Here is a 20,079-nt window from a genome sequence, read left to right as displayed (position 1 = left end):
GAAGAAGGAAGAAAGAAAACATTTATTTACAACTTTGACTCACATTTTCAGAAGTCTGTAAATGAAACTTTATTCATTCAGCAAAAATTGAGTGGGAGTTGCTCCTGTGGCACAGTGGGTTATTGATCTGGCTTGTCTCTGTGCAGGCATCGGTTTGATTCCAGCCTGGTGCGATGAATTAGGGATCTGATGTTGCTGCAGCTGTGACTCCAATTCCATCCCTGGCCCTGGAAACTTCTATATGCCTTCAGTGCACCAAAAACAAAACAAAAAAACTGATTGAGTGACTGATATATTGTAGTGCTGCTTTAGGTAGATACTTGAGATACATGTGTGAAGAGACAGAGCAAGCCTAACACAAAATTTAAAAAATATTTGTCCCTGTGGAACTAACGTGCTATTGAGTAGAAACAAACAATAAACCACAAACCTAACAAATAATTAAATTATGTTAGAAGATGATAAGTGCTATGGAAAGAATATGAAGTAGGGTAAGAGATTGGGCATGCTGACAATTTTACTGTGGGTCAAATGTTAGATAATAGAATTGGGGTAGACCTAATTGAAAAAATGAGAGGAAGCAGCCAGTCAAGGGAACATTCTCATTCTGTCACATCCAGGATACATGCTTTCTACCTGACTTTTATCACAGTTGATGTTAACCTTGATCACCTTGATGAGGTAGTGATGTTATTTTCCTCCTTTTCTGTACTGTGCTCTGGGAGCGAGTCATTAAGCAGAGCCCATACCTCAGGGGTGATAGCTTTATCTCTTTGAGTAGAGAGGGAATATCAAATGAAAATTATTTGTGGAGTTCCTGTTGTGGCTCAGTGGTTAACAAATCTGACTAGGAACCATGAGGTTGGGGGTTCGATCCTTGGCCTTGCTCAGTGGGTTAAGGATCCAGCGTTGCTGTGAGTTGTGGTGTAGGTTGCAGACACGGCTTGGATCCCGAGTTGCTATGGCTTTGGCGTAGGCTGGTGGCTACAGCTCCGATTAGACCCCTAGCCTGGGAACCTCCATATGCCACGGGAGTGGCGTTAGAAAAGGCAAAAAGACCAAAAAAAAAATTATTTGGGGAGTTCCTGTCTTGGCTCCAGGGGTTAAGAACCCAACTAGTATCCATAAGGATGTGGGTTTGATCCCTGGCCTCACTCAGTGGGTTAAAGGTCTGGCCTTGCTGCAAGCTGCCCAAAGATTTGCCTCTGATCCCAAGTTGCTGTGGCTGTGGTTGGCATAGGCCCAAGGCTACAGCTCTGATTCCACCCCAAGCCTGGGAACTTCCATATGCTGCAAATGTGGCCTTAAAAAAAAAAAAATTATTCAAAATGCTTCTGCAAGGGAGATCTGTTTCTTCTTTCCCATTACTTAATTTATTCATGTTTTCTCTTTTTTGTTTTTTTGGGAGGTGTTTTTTGCTTTTTAGGGCCGCACCTGCGGCATATGGCAGTTCCCAGGCTAGGGGTTGAATTGGAGCTGTAGCCCCCCAGCCTGTGCCACAGCCACAACAACATGCGATCCCAACCTCATCTACAATGTGCATCACAGCTCACAGCAATGCCAGATCCCCCACCCACTGAGAGAGGCCAGAGATCAAACCCACATCCTCATGGATGCTAGGTGGATTTGTTTCTGCCTCACCACAATGAGAACTCCTATTCATCTGTTTATATCAGTATGGACTCATGCTTATTTTCTGTTTGAGATTATAAGCCAATGCTTTGTTACTTATTTTGTTGCTTATATTATTTCAGCTGTAGCCATTGGGACTTTCACTTGGCTCCTATGTCCCTTTGACATACCCTCATCATTTTGATTTTTTGAGTCTTTCCTTTCTAGCACTACAAGAAGCTCCAGACTCATCTTTATATATTCCCTGCTACAGCCTGCTAATCAGCCATTTCTCCAAGGGCTCTTGTCCCTCTTATTAGAGAATTAGAAACTAAGATCTGGGCATTGGGTGTCCTCATTGCCCCGGGGATGCCATTGCTTTCAGGTCCTCTCAGCCAAGAAAGCTAACCCATGTTTGTATACCTATCTGTAATTATTTCTATATCTATCAGTACCTATATTAAGCTACTTGTGAATTCCACTAATCCTATATCATTTGATCACACACACGGATCATTCTAGCTTCCTCTCTGGCTCCTGTGTAACCTCCTGCTCTAACAGTGAGGACTTGCTCATTGGAAAGTTTTGAGCAGAGGAGTTGACAGTCATCTAATTTCACGTTTATTGATTGCTGCTGTGGAGACAAGACCTTAGGGAAGATAGAATTGAAGCAGGAAGGCCATTTAGGAGGCTTTTGTTGACCTTAGGGAAGATAGAATTGAAGCAGGAAGGCCATTTAGGAGGCTTTTGTTGACGTCTAAATAAGAGAAAGATTTAACAAAATGACTTGAGTTAGTAGCTAATGCTTAACTTGAGAGGAAGAAGTATGGTAGAGAAAACAGTTTAACATTGTCTATTTGATTGGAGAGCCAGAGGATTAAGCTTCTCTTCTAAAGAAGCCTCAATGCAAAGGCTCTAAACAACCAACCAACCAAACTGGAAGATTTGAACTAAAAATTGCTATGCTACGTTGTAATGTCTAAATGACAGGAAATTTTTATGTACTTCTGAATTCTGAGTTGAGCAGACCATAGATGTAACCCAATCATCGATTCAGACATTCATCAGCAAACTCTGAGTGCCCGCTGTCTTTCAGATGGTTTGCTAGGTGCTGAGAGTAGAAGATGAACAAGACAAAATTCCTGCTTTCAGGGCACTGAAGTTATAGTAGTTAACTCTTCTAAAAATGATAAATTTGAGAGGCTGATTCAGTTGCTGAGAATTTTTCTGAAGTCAGACCCTTTTTAATGGGACGTTTTGCATTGATTCCCATAGCTTCATCACTTTGCCCATCACAGGAAAGACCTGCAGAGCTTGAGTAAGCCAGAAACTGGTGGGCACTGAAGTACAGCACTTGCGCTATTTTGGCATCTTAGGGTATAATTATTACAAACTTTAGTTTTGTAATAATTTAATGATTTTATAATAGTAAAAGCTACCATTTGTTGAGGGCTTCCTATGTGCCAAGTACTGTTTTTTAGGTGTTTTTAAGATAATTCCTTTGCAAGATGTGTTACTTTCTTTCTGTTCTTTGGGGAAAAAATTGAAACACACAAATTAAGTAACCTGTCCAATATATACATGTAGGCCATGAACCTAATCTTTCTGCATTCAGTTTAAGCCAATGTATAGTAGGCTATAATTGTTTTGTGTCTAAACATGACTTGTAAGTTATAAAAACATGCATGTTCATTAAGAACAGTTTAAAATGCAAATAAGCAAAAAATCGAGTTCCACATTGCTTTGAAACAAAAGGGAACATGTTACGATCTGGTGAGAATGTGCTAAACTAGATATTAGGAGAACTGAGTTCCACCCCATGAACTCTTGAAAGCTGGATGCCCTTGGGTAAATGATTGAACTCTCTGGGAGTCTTTTTCCACACAAATTGAGAAGGTCATCATGTCTGATTAGGAGTTGAGTTTTCTTCAATCCCTTCCAGCTCTTTAACTTTTCTGTGATTCTATAGCAAAGCATTCTTTGTCTGCCCTCGCTGTTGAAGATTTTTTAAAATGATAGTAACCTCCATTGCCCATTTTTGTTGAATCAGCCTGAGGTTAAACTCTTTGTTGAAAAGTGGGGTGTGAACCACTGCCTGTGGTTTTCTTCAACTTGGAATAAAACATTTATTATAACTTTATTATTGTCCTTACTGTATTAAAACAACCAAGATTTTACTGTGAAACTGCATTCGTTTTTTACAATTGGTGTGGTTTTCTGTTACTTACAGAAGTGGGGGAGCTAGCCCACTAAGACGTACGTGACCCATGCATCTGTCTCACAGCCTCTAAAGCCTCTAAGGAGAACAGTCACCACACTCATGGCGGGGATTTTGCGCTCAGTAGTTCAGAGGCCCCCAGGCAGACTACAAGTAAGTGTTTCTTTACAAAAATTTTCTTTTTTTTTTTTTCCTATTCCTTAAGAACATTTTCTGTCTCTTTTCTAATGAACGAAACATACAGGCAAGTTAGCATCTTAAGTTCCTTTTTTTATATATTAATTTTTTTCGATGTTGAGGGTTAATTTTGTTTGTGGTTTATTTGCTGTTTTTTCCCTACAGATTTGAAGTCACAAAAGACCTTTTCCTGGAAAACATGCTAGTAAAAAATGGCTAGTGGTGATTCCCCTTGATCCACTGTAATCTTTTTTTGCAGGGGCTTCACCTGTAGCATACAGAAGTTCCCAGGTATGGAACTACACCACAGCTCATGGCAACGTGATCTTTAATCCACTGGGGGAGGCCAGGGATTGAACCCGCATCCTCATGGATACTAGTCAGGTTCATTACCACTGAGCCACAATGGAAACTCTCCTCCATAAATTTTTGTTTTGTTTTGTTTTAACGGATAGACTTTATTTCTTAGAACCTGCGCCATAACAGTAACCAGAGTCACAGCAGTGACAACACCAGATCCTTAACCTGCTGAGCCACCAGGGAACTCCAGTCTTTTTAAAGTTTTAGATTTTTTTTTCTTCAATTTTGAAAATAGTCCATTTTCAATCACTGAAAATTAGAAAAATATAGTCAAGCAGAAAGAAGAGAAACAGTTTCCCAGAGACCATTAATGTTTGTACTTTTATGTATTTCCCTCCAGTCTTTCTTTTGGAGATTGCCTAATCCATTCATGAGGCCCAGAGTCTAGATAGAACCTCCTGCCACCTTTAGATGATAATGATGTCAGGTGCTTTACATACTTCCCTTCACCTCACATTAACCCTGGGAAGTGGGGGTGGGGGTCAGTATTATTTCCTTTTTATGGCTGAGGAGCCTGACCCTTGGTGAGGATGGGAATCTCATATCTCACTGTAAGCTGGTAAGTACAGAACCGGGATTGGAAGCCCAGAGTTCCTGGTGTGTCCCAGCCGAGACCCTCACTGCCCCCCAGATGCCTCTGCTTTTATGAGGAGGAATACAGGGAGGACATGAAGGGAATAATTACCACCCTCCCAGACAGGACTTCCTGGTCCGAAGGCAGCCCCACAGAAACAGGGCTAGAAGGTTGTAAAGAGGGAACAAGAGATAGGAACTCAGAGTTCATGGTACTGTTGGGACTAGAAAGAAAACTGGAAACTCATTTTGGGTTCCCCTTACACTATATTGTTGAAGGTGACCTACTGTGTGTTGTCTCAAGCACATTTTGGCCAACTACAGCCTGCAAGCCAAACACAGCGGTCCGCCTGTTTTTGTAAAAGTGTTAGTGGAATATAGCCACACCAGTTTGTTTACATACTGTCTCCAGCGGCTTTCACCCTGCAGTGGCCGAGCCAAAACTGGGCAATGGAAACCCTGTAGCCCCAGAGCTAGAAATATGGTCCTTTCCAGAAAAATGCTGCCAGCCTATGGTCTGGAAGTTTATACTTGTGTGCTTTTTCTTTACAATGTGATAGTGGTGAGATGAGAGGTATTCATTTAGCTCAGGGCTGTAATAAATGTTTAATAATCACAGTTTGGGTAAGAACAGACTTTCATCACCTAAAAATTGGTAGGTATGGATTTCTGCACTAGACAGAGTTCTAAAAAACAAATGTTTTATGTCATATTTTAGACGGTGACAAAAGGCATGGAATCTCTCATTTGTACAGATTGGATTCGTCACAAATTTACAAGGTCAAGAATTCCAGATAAAGTAAGAACAAAGTTTTGTTTTTGTTATTCTTTTTAAAAAACATGTTCTTTTTTGAAAGGAACCAATTTTTGTAATACTGAAAACTTTCATGTTAAATTATTTGTGGGTATAGATAGAAGTGAAGAGTTTAAAACCGTTCATAAATAGTAGGATTGATGTAAATGATTATTAAAAATTAAGATTGCCACTGGCCTTCTTAGTCTTAGGCTTTTATGACCTCAGAATCTGTTTATTGCTGCTTATGGCTTTTTTCCGTAATATCTTATGCTTTCGTGTCACTGTTTTCCCTAGAAAATAGCATGTCTTCCTCCTGCTCAGACTGCTGTGTGGTTCTTGGTATTGTTTTTCTGTGTCAACTATGGCTAATAATTTGGATCATGGCATTTTCTCTGCTAGATCTGTATGTACCTATCATTTTTTCAGAAGACACTGGCTAAGCCCTCCATAGGTTTTTTTTGTTGTTGTTGTTTTTTTGGTCTTTTTCAGGGCTGCATCCATGGCATATGAAAGTTCCTAGGCTAGGGGTCAAATCAGAGCTGTAGCTGGTGGCCTACACAATAGCCACAGCCACTTCAGATCTGAGCAAGTCTGTGACCTACACCACAGCTCATGGCAATGCCAGATCTTTAACCCACTGAGCAAGGCCAGGGATCGAACCTGCATTCTCTTGGATACTAGTTGGGTTTGTTGTTGCTAAGTCGCAACAGAAACTCCCCTCCATAGATTTTTGTTTTGTTTGTTTTAATGGATAGACTTTATTTCTTAGAGCAGTTGTAGATTGATTGAAAAATTGAGCAGGAAGTACAGAGAGTTCCCACATACTCCCCCCTCACACACACAGATACCCTTGTCAACATCTTGCGTTGATATACATTTGCTATAATTGATGAGCCAATATTGGCCCATTACCATGAATTAAAGTCTAGTTTGACTATAGTTTACATCAGGGTCACTCTTTGTGTTGTATATTCTGTGGGTTTCGACAGAGGCATCATGTCCTGTATCCACCGTTAGAGTATCACACAGACTCGTTTCACTGCCCAGAAAACCCTCCGTGCTTCACCTGTGCATCCGTTCTGCTCATCCCCTGGCGACCGTTGATGTTTTCACTGCCTCTGTACTTTTACCTTTTCCTGACTGTCACGTAGCTGGCATCATGTAGTATATGGCCCTTTCAGACTAGCTTTACTCACTGAGCAATATGCACTTAATGTCCTTGATGTCTTGTCATGACTCAGTAGCTCATTTCTTTTTCTTTTTCAGTTAACTGTATCTTTAATCAAAAGAATGATAAATCCTGAGTTAACTAGAAAATCTGTTGCTAGAACTAAGGAAAAACATGCTTGAAAAGATCATTTCCTTTTTTTTTTTCCTTATTTTAAAATTAAAGTATAGTTGATTTACAACATTGTGCTAATTTCTGCTATACAGCAAAATGACCCAGGCATACATATATTTACACATTAGCTTTCTTATATTATCTTTCATCATGTTCCATCACAAGAGACTGGATAGAGTTCCCTGTACTGTACAGTAGGACCTCATTCCATATCCATTCTAAATGTAATAGTTTGCATCTACTAACCCCAAATTCACGGTCTATCCCACTCCTTCCCCCCTCCCCGCTTAGCAACCACAAGTCTGTTCTCCATGTCTGTTTCTGCTCTATAGACTGGTTCATTTGTGCCATATTTTAGATTCCACATATAAGTGATATCATGTGGTATTTGTCTTTCTCTTTCTGACTTACTTCACTTAGTATGAGAATCTCTGGTTGCATCCGTGTCACTGCAAATGGCATTATTTTGTTCTTTTTAAATGGCTCATTAGTATTCCATTGTATATATGTACTACATCTTTTTTTTTTTTTTTTTTTTGGTCTTTTTAGGGCTGCACCTGCGGTGTATGGAAGTTCCCAGGCCAGGAGTCGAATCAGAGCTGTAACTGCCAGACTTCACCACAGCCACAGAAATGCAGGATCCAAGCCACTTCTGCTACCTACACCACAGCATATGGCAATGCCAGATCCTTAACCCTCTGAGTGGGGCCAGTTTATCGAACCTGCGTCCTCTTGGATACTAACTGGGTTCGTTAACCACTGAGCCACAACAGGACCTCCTATATGTTCCACATTTTAAGCCATTCATCTGTCAAATGGACATTTAGCTTGTTTCCATGTCTTGGCTATTGTGAATAGTGCTGCTGTGAACATAGGGGTGTATGTATTTTTTTCAGTGAAAGTTTTGTGCAGATATATGCCCAGCAGTGGGATTGCCAAATGATATGGTAGCTCTATATTTAGTTTTCTGAGGTACCGCCATACTGTTTTCCATAATGATTGTACCAATTTACATTCCCACCAACAGTGTAGGAGGGTTCCGTTTTCTCCACACCTTTTCCAGCATTTGTTATTGTAGACTTATTAATGATGGCCATTCTGACAGGTGTGAGGTGGTGCCTCATTGTAGTTTTGATTTGCATTTCTCTAATAATTTGATTTGCATTTCTCTAATAATTAGTGATGCTGAGCAGCTTTTCATGTGCCAACTGGCCATCCATATGTCTTCTTGGGGGAAATGTCTATTTAGGTCTTCTGCCCATTTTGCAACTGGGTTGTTTAAATTGTTTTCCATTAAAGTAGCTGAGGACTCAGTAATCAGATAAGTCTCTGAAAGTAATGAAAGCTACACTTTTATAACCTGAGTTTTGTGGCTGTGTAGCTTATTTTATTTTAATTGCCAAATGATATTCCGTTGTATGGCTGTATTGCAGTTTGTTTATCCATTCACCTCCTGAAGGATATATTGGTTGTTTCCAATTTTTGGCTGTGGTGAATAAAGCTGCTGTAAACATCTGTGTGCAGGCTTTTGTGTGGGTTTAAGTTTTCAACTCATTTGAGGTAGATTCCTGTGAATGCAATTGCTAGAATGTATGGTCAAGTCTGTTTAGTTTTGCAAAGCCTGGGGTTTTTTTTTGTTTGTTTGTTTTGTTTTCCCCAATTTTTTGTATTGTGATAAAATATATACAACAAAAAATTTACTGTCAACCAGTGGTATTAATCGTATTGTGTGACCATCACAGCCATCCATCTCCAGAATTCTTCATCTTGAAAAACTGAAACTCTGTACCCATTAAATAGTAATTCCTCATACTTTCTTCCCCCAGTCCCTAGTAATCACCATTCTCCACTAATTTTTTTTTAAAAGGTAAAATAGTATTACCATTGACTATTTTGCTACCTTAAAGTCCCTAATGTTCTTTTATCAGAAATCTTTTTATTTTTCAAGTCATGGCCTTTCTGCAACTGTATTGTCTTCTATCTTTCCATGTTTCTTAGACTATAAACTTTTGGAAAAAAAGGATAGATACAAATGTCAGCATTCATTTAAAATCAAGGCGGTGGTTTTGATCCCTGACTGTAGTGCATGTGAAAACCTTTATTTAAACTTCATAGACATGCCTCAGATGTGCATCTGCAGCCTTTGCCTGTCTCTGACGTCACCCTGTGTTCTCAGACGGTTTTTAGACCTTGCTGCTTGGATAACCCAGAGTACTTTAATGATCCAAAATTAAACCCATTGTCCATTAAACCCATTTCCCTCCAAACAACCCCTCTACAAGAGGATGCTTGTCCTGTTCTAGCTGTGTCAGTTGATGTTACCAGCCTCTGCCAACCTCAACCCCATCTTCTCCCCCACACACCACGGATCCATCTGTTTTACTGCCCAGAGATCTCACATCAGTCCTGCTGCAGTTCAGAGTCTTAACCCAGGGCCTAACTGCTTCCTGAGTTCCTTTCTTCATTCTCCACTGCCAGTTCACTTGATTCTCTTGTAAGAGTTTTCTTTCTGAATCTCTTTTTTTTTTTTTTTTTTAATATTGTCATGTTGCTTCAAACCTCCAATAGCTTGATATCCCCTCTGGAAATGTTTAAAGACTCAGCAGAGTTGAGCAGAGTTTACATTCTTCCCCTGCATTGAAATTATGATATTATGAAATTCTTAGACTCCATCTGTCTGAGTAATTGGACTGGCACAAGTGTTCAGTTTGAGGATGAGAATTATAGAAAGATGAGGGATGAAATCATTATGTAGTTGTTTAAAGGTTTTTATTTTTTGTGGGTTTTTTTGTCTTTTTAGGGCCACACCTGTGGCATATGAAGGTTCCCAGGCTAGGGGTCAAATTGGAGTTATAGCCGCCAGCCTACACCACAGTCACAGCAATGCAAGATCCAAGCCGTGTCTGCAACCTATCCCATAGCTCACGGCAACACTGGATCCTTAACTCTCTAAGCAGGGTCAGGGATAGAACCTGCATCCTCATGGATGCTAGTCGGGTTCGTTATGTTTAAAGCTTTTTTAAAGAAAAAAAATAAAGGAGGTACATAGAAACTCTGTAAGTTGAAAATTTACCATTTATAATTCTTCTTTTCTAGGTTTTTCAGCCTTCACCTGAAGATCATGAAAAATATGGTGGGGATCCACAGTACCCTCATAAACTGCATATCGTTACCAGAATAAAAAGTACAAAAAGACGTCCATATTGGGAGAAAGATATAATAAAGATGCTTGGATTAGAAAAAGTAGGTAACTGTTTTGGTCATCTTTAGTTTAGTTTAAATTCGCTTTAAATGTTTTACTTTTAAAACTTAAAGGTATAGGGAGTTCCCTTCATGGCTCAGTGGTCAATGAACCCAACTAGGATCCATGAAGATGCGAGTTCAATCCCTGGCCTCGCTCATTGGGTTAAGGATCCCGCATTGCTGTGAGCTGTGGTGTAGGTTGTAGACATTGTTCTGATCCCATGTTGCTGTGGTTATGGTGTAGACCAGTGGCTACAGCTCTGATTGGACCCCTAGCCTGGGAACTTCCATATGCTACCAGGGGGGCCCTAAACTAGCAAAAAAAAAAAAAAAAAAAAAAAAATCCAAACAACGCTTTAAGGTATATATTCAATATTTCTTTTGTTTAAATGTATTATTTCATGAGGATGCTGGTTCAATCCCTGGCCTCTCTCAGTAGGTTAAGGAGCCAGTGTTGCTGCAAGCTGCAGCATAGGTCACAGATGTAGCTCAGATCTGGCATTGCTGTGGCTGTGGTGTCAGCCAGCAGCTGCAGCTCTGACTCGACCCCTGCCCTGGGAGTTTCAATATGCTGCAGGTACAGCCCTAAAAAAGAAAAAAAAGTGTTATTTCATGCAATGTTTTTAAAAGTTCAATTTAGACAAAATGAGCCTTCAATTTAACATTTTCCTGAATGGTGGGACCAACTGCACATTTGAAATTGATCAATCACATTGTTTCCTTTGTTCGTAGGCACACACTCCTCAAGTTCACAAGAATATCCCTTCAGTGAATGCAAAACTGAAAGTGGTTAAACATTTGATAAGGTTTGTTGTTTGTTATTCCAGCAGTTTTTTTAAAATGTGCTACCGTGTGTAACTCTAAAGGCATTCCCTTATGTCACAGGATCAAGCCCCTGAAGCTGCCACAAGGTCTTCCGACAGAGGAGGACATGGCCAACACGTGCCTCAAAAGCAATGGGGAGCTGGTAGTGCGGTGGCTTCTAAACCCTGCCAACCAGGAAGCGAGGAAGTCCTGACGGCTGAGCAGCTTCAGAGTAAAAAGTACAAATCATTTCTATTTCAAGATGGTGAGAAAGTGTTCTCATTAAAATCTGTGTTAAAGTCATTTTCACTGACTAAACATGGTGTGATTCTTCCTTAGTACAGACTGGAGGTTTTAATGCTATTAATTGGCTTAATTCTCTCCCCTTCCTCCCCAGGAGTTCCACTGAAAAACAGGTAAGAATGGCATTGTTTAAACATGCGGCTTCAGATGTCACCTTAGCAATCCACATTAACTTTTTTTTTTTTTTTAATGTTTTCTGGACTTCCCGTGGTTAACGAATCCGAAGGAACCATGAGGTTTTGGATTCAATCCCTGGCCTTGCTCAGTGGGTTAAGGATCTGCTGTTGCCGTGAGCTGTGGTGTAGGTCGCAGGCGTGGCTCGGATCTCGAGTTGCTATGGCTGTGGCATAGGCCGGCAGCTACAGCTCCGATTAGACCCCTAGCCTGGTAATCTCCATATGCCGAGGGTGTGGCCCTAGAAAAAGACAAAAAGGCAAAAAAAAAGTTTTCTCACTTAATTGAATTCCGCATATTCTGTGAGTAGATGTTAGAGTGAACAGTGTGCTCTGAGTGTAGTGCCTATAAATACATAATTTATCCTAAATTTAAAATAAAAAATAGGATCTATTTTCTAATTATGTCTCATTTGGCCTAAACTTTATTGATGTTCCTTGAATTCCTAAAAACCTCTGCCAACAGTTGAGGTTACTATTTAAAAGAAGAAAGAGTAGGGAAAAATGCTTTAGGAAAAATTGTTCCTTTTCCCTTTTTTCTCTTTTCGATACCCGGAGGGGTGGGGAGAAGGAGGAATTTTAGGAGAGGTTCAATACTGGGAACTTCTGTAGCAGCTAATTAAAGATGATGCCGAGGAGTTCCCGTCGTGGCACAGTGGTTAACGAATCCAACTAGGAACCATGAGGTTGCGGGTTCGGTCCCTGCCCTTGCTCAGTGGGTTAACGATCCGGCGTTGCCGTGAGCTGTGGTGTAGGTTGCAGACACGGCTCGGATCCCGCGTTGCTGTGGCTCTGGCGTAGGCCAGTGGCTACAGCTCCGATTAGACCCCTAGCCTGGGAACCTCCATATGCCGCTGGAGCTACCCAAGAAATAGCAAAAAAAAAAAAGACAAAAAAATAAAAAATAAAAATAAATAAATAAATAAAGACGATGCCGAGGACTTCAAATTCTAGTTGTCCTTTATTTTCCTTATTCTCATGTGAAATTTGGCTGAGGCAGCAGTAACATTGGCCTCACTGTCTGTGGTGCCAGTGTCTATCCTGTCATAGTGTTGGGCATCAAGCAAAAGTGCCACCTGAAGTGAAGCTGGATATCATTGATTAATAAGCTTAAAGGCAGTTGCAGCTTAAATGCAGCAGTTATTGAATACCCAATTCATGGGTGGCCTGGAGAGGACGTAAAGCAGGACAGGGCTCGGTCTAATTGGAGAGAGACCTGTATGCCACAGCAGGTGCTATCCTTGCTGGAGTTGGAGTTGAGGACAGCTGTGCAAGTAAAAGCGGCCCCTGCTAATATAGTGCCATCTCTTTACTGTGCTAATGTTAATGTTGTTTAAGACAAGGAGAAGACATTGGTTAATTTTTACCCAAAGAGTCTAATAAAATTTGGGCGAGTAATTTTAACCTTAACTACCCATGACTAGAGGAAAACAGCAAAATGTTAAGTTGGACATTTAGAAGTGCAATTGTCCTAAAGAGGAAAAGTCTGGAAGGAGAAGAGGAGCATAGGCTAGAGCTTCGTTTTCTGTTGCCATGTAACATATTACCACACATTTGGTTGCTCAAGACAACACACGCCTATTACTCCACTGTGTCTCTAGGTCAGAAGTCTGGGCACAGCTTAGCTCGGTAGTCTGTTCAGGGTCTCACAAGGCTGCAAGAAAGGCATCAGCCAAAGCTGGGTTCTCATCAGAGTCTTGACAGGGCAAGCATCTCCTACCAAGCTCTCCCAGGTTGTTTGCAGAATTCATTTCCTTGTGGCCATAAAATTCACGGCAAGTTGCTTCTTCAAAACCAGCACTGGGAGTTCCCTTCGTGGTGCAGCAGAAACGAATCTGACTAGGAACCATGAGTTTGCCGATTCAATCCCTGGCCTCGCTCAGTGGGTTAAGGATTCAGCATTGCCATGCGCTGTGGTGTAGGTCACAGACGCGGCTCGGATCTGGCGTTGCTGTGGCTGTGGTGTAGGCAGGAGGCTACAGCTCCAATTACACCCCTAACCTGGGAACCTCCATATGCCTCAGGTGCAGCCCTAAAAAGAGAAAAGACAGAAAAAAAAAAAAAAAAAAAAAAAAAAAAACAACAACCCAGCATTGGAGAGAGAGACTAGCAAGGTAGTTGCTACACTCTTAGGTCATCAGGTCATTGCAGCTCCTAGACTCCATCTTTGTTGCCTTCCTTTGGTTGGAAGCAAATCACAGGCCCAGCCCATACTCAAGGAAGAGGAGAGTTCCACAAAGAGTTTCTACCAGGGACCAGGATCAGGGGACCTCCTTAAAGTCGACCTGCCAGGCCCATCAGCCCACTCTCAAGCTGGACCCAGGGATTCCCTGGAATGGAATTCTGTTTCCTTCCATCCTTTCAAACTTTATAAGGACTTCTCCTGTCTTTTCTGTGTCTCAGAACTGCTTTATTTAATTTTACCTGCCTTATTTCAGAAGGTTTATCTGGCCACTTCTTGGCGAGCATTGGCCTTTGGTCATGCTCGAGGGAGCCAGAGTCAGTCCAGTATTATTTTTAAGGGCCAGTCCAGTTCTCAGGGCCTTCTCAGTCTACATGCTGCCTCTTTCAGGCGAAACACCTGTTCATCTTTTCTTGTACAATACTAACTATATACGTGTGTGTGTGTATGTGTTTTTATCGTTCTGTCACAGTTTCACCAGGACAGTGGGAGTTGCACTGGCCATTTTGGGGACCTTTGACATGAACAAGAGTTATGTGTCTGGAAAGTACCTTAGAACAAAAAAGAACAAGAAGTGAATAAACCCCCATGAGGACATTATTTATCTTGTATTTCTAGGAAAAAAAAAAAAAAAAAAAAGACCGTATTACTTAGTATGGGTGGTATCCTCTCCTTCCTTTCCATACTTGGAGGAATATTAGGTACTGGCTTTTTGATCACACAGCTTGATAAAAATATCAGCGGTCCAAGTTATAATCTAGACTGTCACTCTTTTTTATGTATTTTTGTCAAACTCTGTGTTTTTGTGTGTTTGTTTTTATGGCCACATTCGTGGCGTATGGAAGTTCCAGGGCCAGGGATTGAATCCAAGCCACAGCTGTGACCTACGCTGCAGCTGCAGCAACACCAGATCCTTAACCCACCACACCAGGCCAGGGATTGAATCTACATCTGCACAGCAACCTGAGCCGCTGCAGTTGGATTCTTAGCACAGTGTGCCACAGCAGGAACTCCTCAAATTCTGTTTTATACCTTTAAACTTTTCCCAACTTTAAGACTTTAGGTAAAAAATTAATAAAGACTTTGGAAGTCTGGACAGTTTGTAAATAAGAAACAGGTATGAACATTAGTTTCTAAATAAAATTTTTACCCTTATTTCTTAGAAGGGCTCTTAGTTAACAAATGATGAAAATGCCTTTGAATAATATTACTTATGCTTATTTTTCCCTCAAAATTATTAAGATATGAAGTGAGTGCTCATTGAAGGAAAAAATAGCTGAACATTTCTTCATTTTCTGTTTTCTAACTTTATTGTCTAGAGAAAAGAAAAATAGTTGATCACTTTAGTTAAGGATAATATAAACAGTTAATTATACCAGGTAAAATAATTAGAGGAATACAGATATATGTATAACATGATGGATATGATTTTATACTTATTAAGATGATAAATGTAGTGATATATACTATATGTACTTTTTTAATATATTGATAAATTCTGTTTTAAAGCTATAGGTATAAGCTTTAAATGTATTAAATATATATATACATGTGCCTAAATATGTGGATATAAAGGTATATTAATAGGCGTTCCCACTGTGGCACAGTGGGTTAAATATCCAGTGCTGCTGCAGCTATGGCATAGATTGTAGCTGTGGCTGGGTTTCAGTCCCTGGCCCGGGAACTTCATTCTTGGGTGTGGCCATAAAACAAACAAACAAACAAAAAAAACACCAGGAGTTCCCTGGTGGCACAGCAGGTTAGGATCTGACATCACTGCTATGGCACTGGTTTGATCCTGCACCATATGCTGTGGGCATGGCCAAAAAATAAAAAAAAAAGAGGGGAAGTGAAAAAATTAAAAAATAAAGCAAACCTGACAAATAGGGAGTTGATCTGTCTAGGTTAATTATATGTAAGAAAAGTCTGTTAAATGTATTTCAGTGAATATGTTCTTTCAAGGTAAAGAAACAGAGTCCTTGGACACAAAGACTGGTACAATCAAACTATCTTCCAAACATTTCCTCCATTGTTCTGGATTCACAAATCCTTCCCTTTCCCCACCCCTTTCTTATTATAAATCTGCACAGGCCCTAGGGAACTGCTTCAGTTAAATGGAAATCGCCAGAGCCCATTGCTTATTTCAGTCCTGCACTAGATCCAATAGCCAAGATGGAGTCTTAAGAACCGCTTTGTCTAAGAACCACAGCAGCGACAACAAAAGTATGAAAGCTTTAGTTGATTTAGTTCTAGGATCTCCACTAATCTTAATGGTTTCCCATGCTGTGCGGTGTAGACTCCTCCACTGACAGTAAACCCTCAGTGTCTTTCAGGTAGTCACCTAATCTGTGGAGTGTTGTTCATTTTCCTTCACATGTCACTGTCCAGTATTTTCATTCTCTCAGCCCAGCCACTGTCCTTCCTTCATCCACAAGAGGGACAGCCCATACATAATTGCCTCCCTCAGGGAACTATCTATACCCTGCTCAGACTTTCTAAAGACTCCCTTGGATAACTCTGATTTAATTGTGTGTGTAGGTTATTCATACATAGAAAGTAAAACTAAAAATTGCCAAGTAGGCTATGTCACCAGATTCAGATTTACCCTGGATGTATAAGCTCTTCTCAGAACTTGTATCCACTCAGTACCTTCTCCTAGATCTGCCAGATAACAAAAGTAAATATTTATACTGATAGGGTGGGTAGATTTGATTTGGAAGTCGTCCATGGCGCTGAAATGCTTGAGAAACAAGTATCCTGACCATCACAGGAGCCCCTATAACAGTCAACACTGAATTAAAGAGCCTCAACATGCTTTCCTGTTGTGTAAGGAGGTGGCCATCCTACAAAGTGGAATTTAGCAAGTATATTTGGGGATATTACCCACTAAGCAGAGAAAAACTGGAAACTGTAGTAACCAACAATAGTAGGGCAATTTTAAAGATTGCTAAGGATTTTTCCACTGCACATTCTACCTGCCCACAGCCCAATCCTGACAGGATTCTGAAGAGACTGGACAGGATGCTTGAGGCCCCTTTGAACACCATCGTTCCCTCTAAGCTGACGTAGGGAAGTTTACTTCCTGCTGCATTTACACACTACAGGGCAAGCAGAACTGTGGATATTAGGTTAGACAAAAAGCTACCTGATTCCATAAAAGACCCAGCTGCATTCTGGGACTTGTTTTCATTGCCTGGCTTTAAGGCACTTCTTACAAATTCATGATCCTTTTGCTTCCGATGATTGCCTGTGTTACAGTTGGTCAACATGTCCTGCCCAAAAACTTAAACACTGCCATGCAGCCATTGTGAGCACCACGTCCTACGACAGAAGAGGGGAAATTAGCCCTACTCCAACAAAGACCAGGCCCTGCGGACATCCTTCTGGTCCCGGCCGGCAAAATCTTCAAAAGTGAAATTCTGGATGTTGTGGATTAATGCCTTGTGGTCTGACTTTGCCTGAATTGGCCAAAGATGGGGGCATTAGGAAGATACAGGCATGGAACCACCCACCTCGGTGTGTCTGGAAGCTGGCCGGGCACTAACAGGTGTGCCTTGTTGAGCACAAGCAGTGTTACAGAGTCACCAACATCAGATTGGGCTGCTCTGAGACTGATGGGTCAGGGCCAAAACCAGCCCACTCCGTCATCACGTATGAGCACAGATGAAAACACGAGCATTGTTCAAGCCAGAAAATGACAGCACACACACAACCACTCCCCCTACTCTGGGTGATGTGAGGTCACACAGCTTTAGCCTCGTTGCATTCCTGTGGCCTTCCAGATCAGACTCATGGAGACACAGGTCAGAGCCACCTCTTTCCCAGCAGCATCAATCCAGACCGAACTCTGTGTCCTTGAACGCTTATCAAAATCATCTGATGAGAACTCGAATCCTGTAATGTCCATCCCGGGGGACTCTGGCTGAGCAGCAATAAAGGGGCCTTAACCAGCTCCAGCTGCATCTGGTGGTCTGTGGCTGGTACGAATCCTGTGGCTCTCAGGGTGTAAGCTGCTGAGGGTATCCCCTGGGGAGCATTCTGCTCAGCCTCAGCCTCCCTAGAGTCGCCTTTACTCTACCTTTACCACAGGTAACCCAGTCTGCTGGCTTCCCAGCCTAGAGAACTTGTCAGAAGGAAGTCAGGGGGCACAGGGCCTGCCTTCTCTTCTGCTAGTGGGACCCATCACTCCCTGCTTTCTGTGGGAGCAGCGTGATTGCAGCAATTCCAGGGCCTCAGCACAGCTTGGATTTACCTTCAAGGAGAATCTCTAGGGAAGAAAGTGTGAAATGAGGCCTAGGGGGTGAGAAATTGGGTGTAGGGAACAGGACGAGAGTGACGGTCAGGTGCCCCCATCCCTGCCAGGACACCCTGCCCCAGTTGTGCCCTGACCGACAGGCTCGGACCCTGCCCCTTGTCCAGTGGCAAGCTCCCTGCTGGGGATAGCTGTCAGCAGCTCTCTGTCATTGTCCCAGCTGTGAGGTGTCTTCCACATATGTACATATATGGTATCTTACAAAACTGGCATTTTGCTTGTTTGGGGAGCTTGTAGAAGCTGCTGTGACTGTGTGCCCACTTCAGTGTCCACGGCCCTCTTTCTGAGTCCCCATAATACTGGCATCCACCTTCTCAGTGGCCCCCTTCAAGGACTCCCAGCAGCTTTCCCTCACTCTCTCCATCCTCACCATTGGGCCTGCCCTCACCAGCTTTTCCACCTCATCACTTGCTTTGCTCTGCTACCAGAGCCCTCTCTACCAAGGCCCCTCCCTTCTTAAGGGCATGTCCCCTCCTATGGCTGGCCTTACCGCTTGCTCAAGAGTCTCCTGGCCACTGTGCCCTCATCTTCACTCCCACCCCTCCCCAACAGCTTTCACATCTTGGCCACAGGGTCTTCCCTGTCATTAGACCCGCCTCCTACCTACCTTCCCCGTCTTCATCGGCCCAGGCTGCTCTCTGTCACCAGAACCCTTGCCCTTGGACCACAGTTTCAGTGGACCATCTCCCCAGCCCCCACCAGAACACATTCAGATATACTTGTTCCCCAGCTAGACCCCTGCTTTGTCTCCAGGGGTCTATTCTGTACCCCCATGTTCATAGCAGCATTATTTACAATAGCCAAGACATGGAAACAGATTGTCTGTCAACAGATGAATGGATAAACAAAATGTGGTGTGTGTGTATATATATATATATATTATTCAGCCATAAAAAGAAGGAAATTCTGTCACTTGCAACATGAATGAACCTTGACAACATTATGCTAACTGAAGGAAGTCAGAGAAAGATCACATATGTGATCTCACTTAAATGTGGAATCTAAACAAACAAAACAAACAACCTCACAGAGAAAGAGATCAGGCTTATAGTTACCATAGGCAGAGGAAAGAGGAATTGGATGAAAGGAGTTCCCTGGTGGGTCAGTGGGTTAAGGATCTGGCATCCCTGCAGTGGCTCTGGTCACTGCTGTGGTACGGGTTTGATCCCTGGCTCAGGAGCTTCTGCATGCTGTGGGCATGGCCAAAAATAAAAAAAATTTAAAAAGGAGTTGGGTGAGGTGGTGAAAAGGTCCAGACTTGCAGTAAATAAGTCCTAGGGAAGTAATGCACAATGTGGTGACCTTCATCTCTTTGCTCCTTGAGCAGAAGGCTTCTCCCCTCTCACAAAGCACCCTCTGTACTCTGAAGGTACCTGTGGCTCTCACAAATTCCTCCTCCAACTCTGCCATCACTGCAGGTCCTGGACTTCAGGCCCTTCTGAGGTCTTCACTGTGATAAATCTCGACTGCCAGAGATCTCGGCTGTATGGACACTCTCCCCAGATCTCCTTGAGGAGGCCCCAAAGCCCAGAACCAGCCACAGATGCCACAGCCTCATGCTCCTCACCTGTCTTCAAAGTCCGCTGAGAATATGAGACAAAATGTGGTAGAGCCTATCTCTTGGCACTACTCTGTAAATAAGAGCGAAAATAAATAGCTAGCTAGCTAGAGAAATAAATAACTAAAAACTAAACCTGTTCACTGCACATCTGGGCAAATCTTTGCAAGCACCGTGGTGTAGAGCATCACTGAGGAAAGCAGTGTTTTCTTCACCCCATAAACCCCACAACAATACCTTCAGAACTGTATTGACTTAAGTTGTATCTTCTTCCCTTAAGATACTCTGACAAACATTCTAGAATCCAGGACAATCCCTCATTCAGTTAATTATGTTCTTGCAATAAAATCAAAGTAAACATGTGTGCACATACATTTAACCTAATTATTATGCTTTTTATAATTTTAATAAAGGACACAAAGTGGAA

General features: G+C 42.0%; 1 protein-coding gene across 4 annotated transcripts in view; it reads left to right on the top strand.

Moving 5' to 3' along the window:
* The window catches only part of MRPL30 (mitochondrial ribosomal protein L30), a 28,953-nt gene that overhangs the window by 1,259 nt on the left and 7,615 nt on the right, over positions 1-20,079 (top strand). Inside the window, exons 2-7 of one of the 4 annotated variants that reach the window (XR_014841414.1) lie at positions 3,842-3,982; positions 5,658-5,738; positions 10,174-10,320; positions 11,053-11,126; positions 11,206-11,389; positions 17,041-20,073. Coding sequence is in view for 1 of the 4 variants with exons in the window: in XM_021087197.2 (XP_020942856.1) it covers positions 3,932-3,982; positions 5,658-5,738; positions 10,174-10,320; positions 11,053-11,126; positions 11,206-11,338 (486 nt within the window). In the remaining 3 variants the exon portion in view is untranslated. Of the gene's footprint in view, positions 1-3,841; positions 3,983-5,657; positions 5,739-10,173; positions 10,321-11,052; positions 11,127-11,205; positions 11,428-16,767; positions 20,074-20,079 lie in introns of those variants that run through there. The other 3 variants (XR_014841415.1, XR_014841413.1, XM_021087197.2) reach the window with 3 other exon arrangements.

This window comes from Sus scrofa, chromosome 3 (assembly GCF_054392235.1).
Source record: "Sus scrofa isolate SSC_HxYL_T2T_F1_AM1 chromosome 3, Sscrofa_HxYL_maternal_Yorkshire_Landrace_v2.0, whole genome shotgun sequence".
NCBI lineage: Eukaryota > Metazoa > Chordata > Mammalia > Artiodactyla > Suidae > Sus > Sus scrofa.
This window is presented reverse-complemented; position numbering and strand designations above follow the sequence as displayed.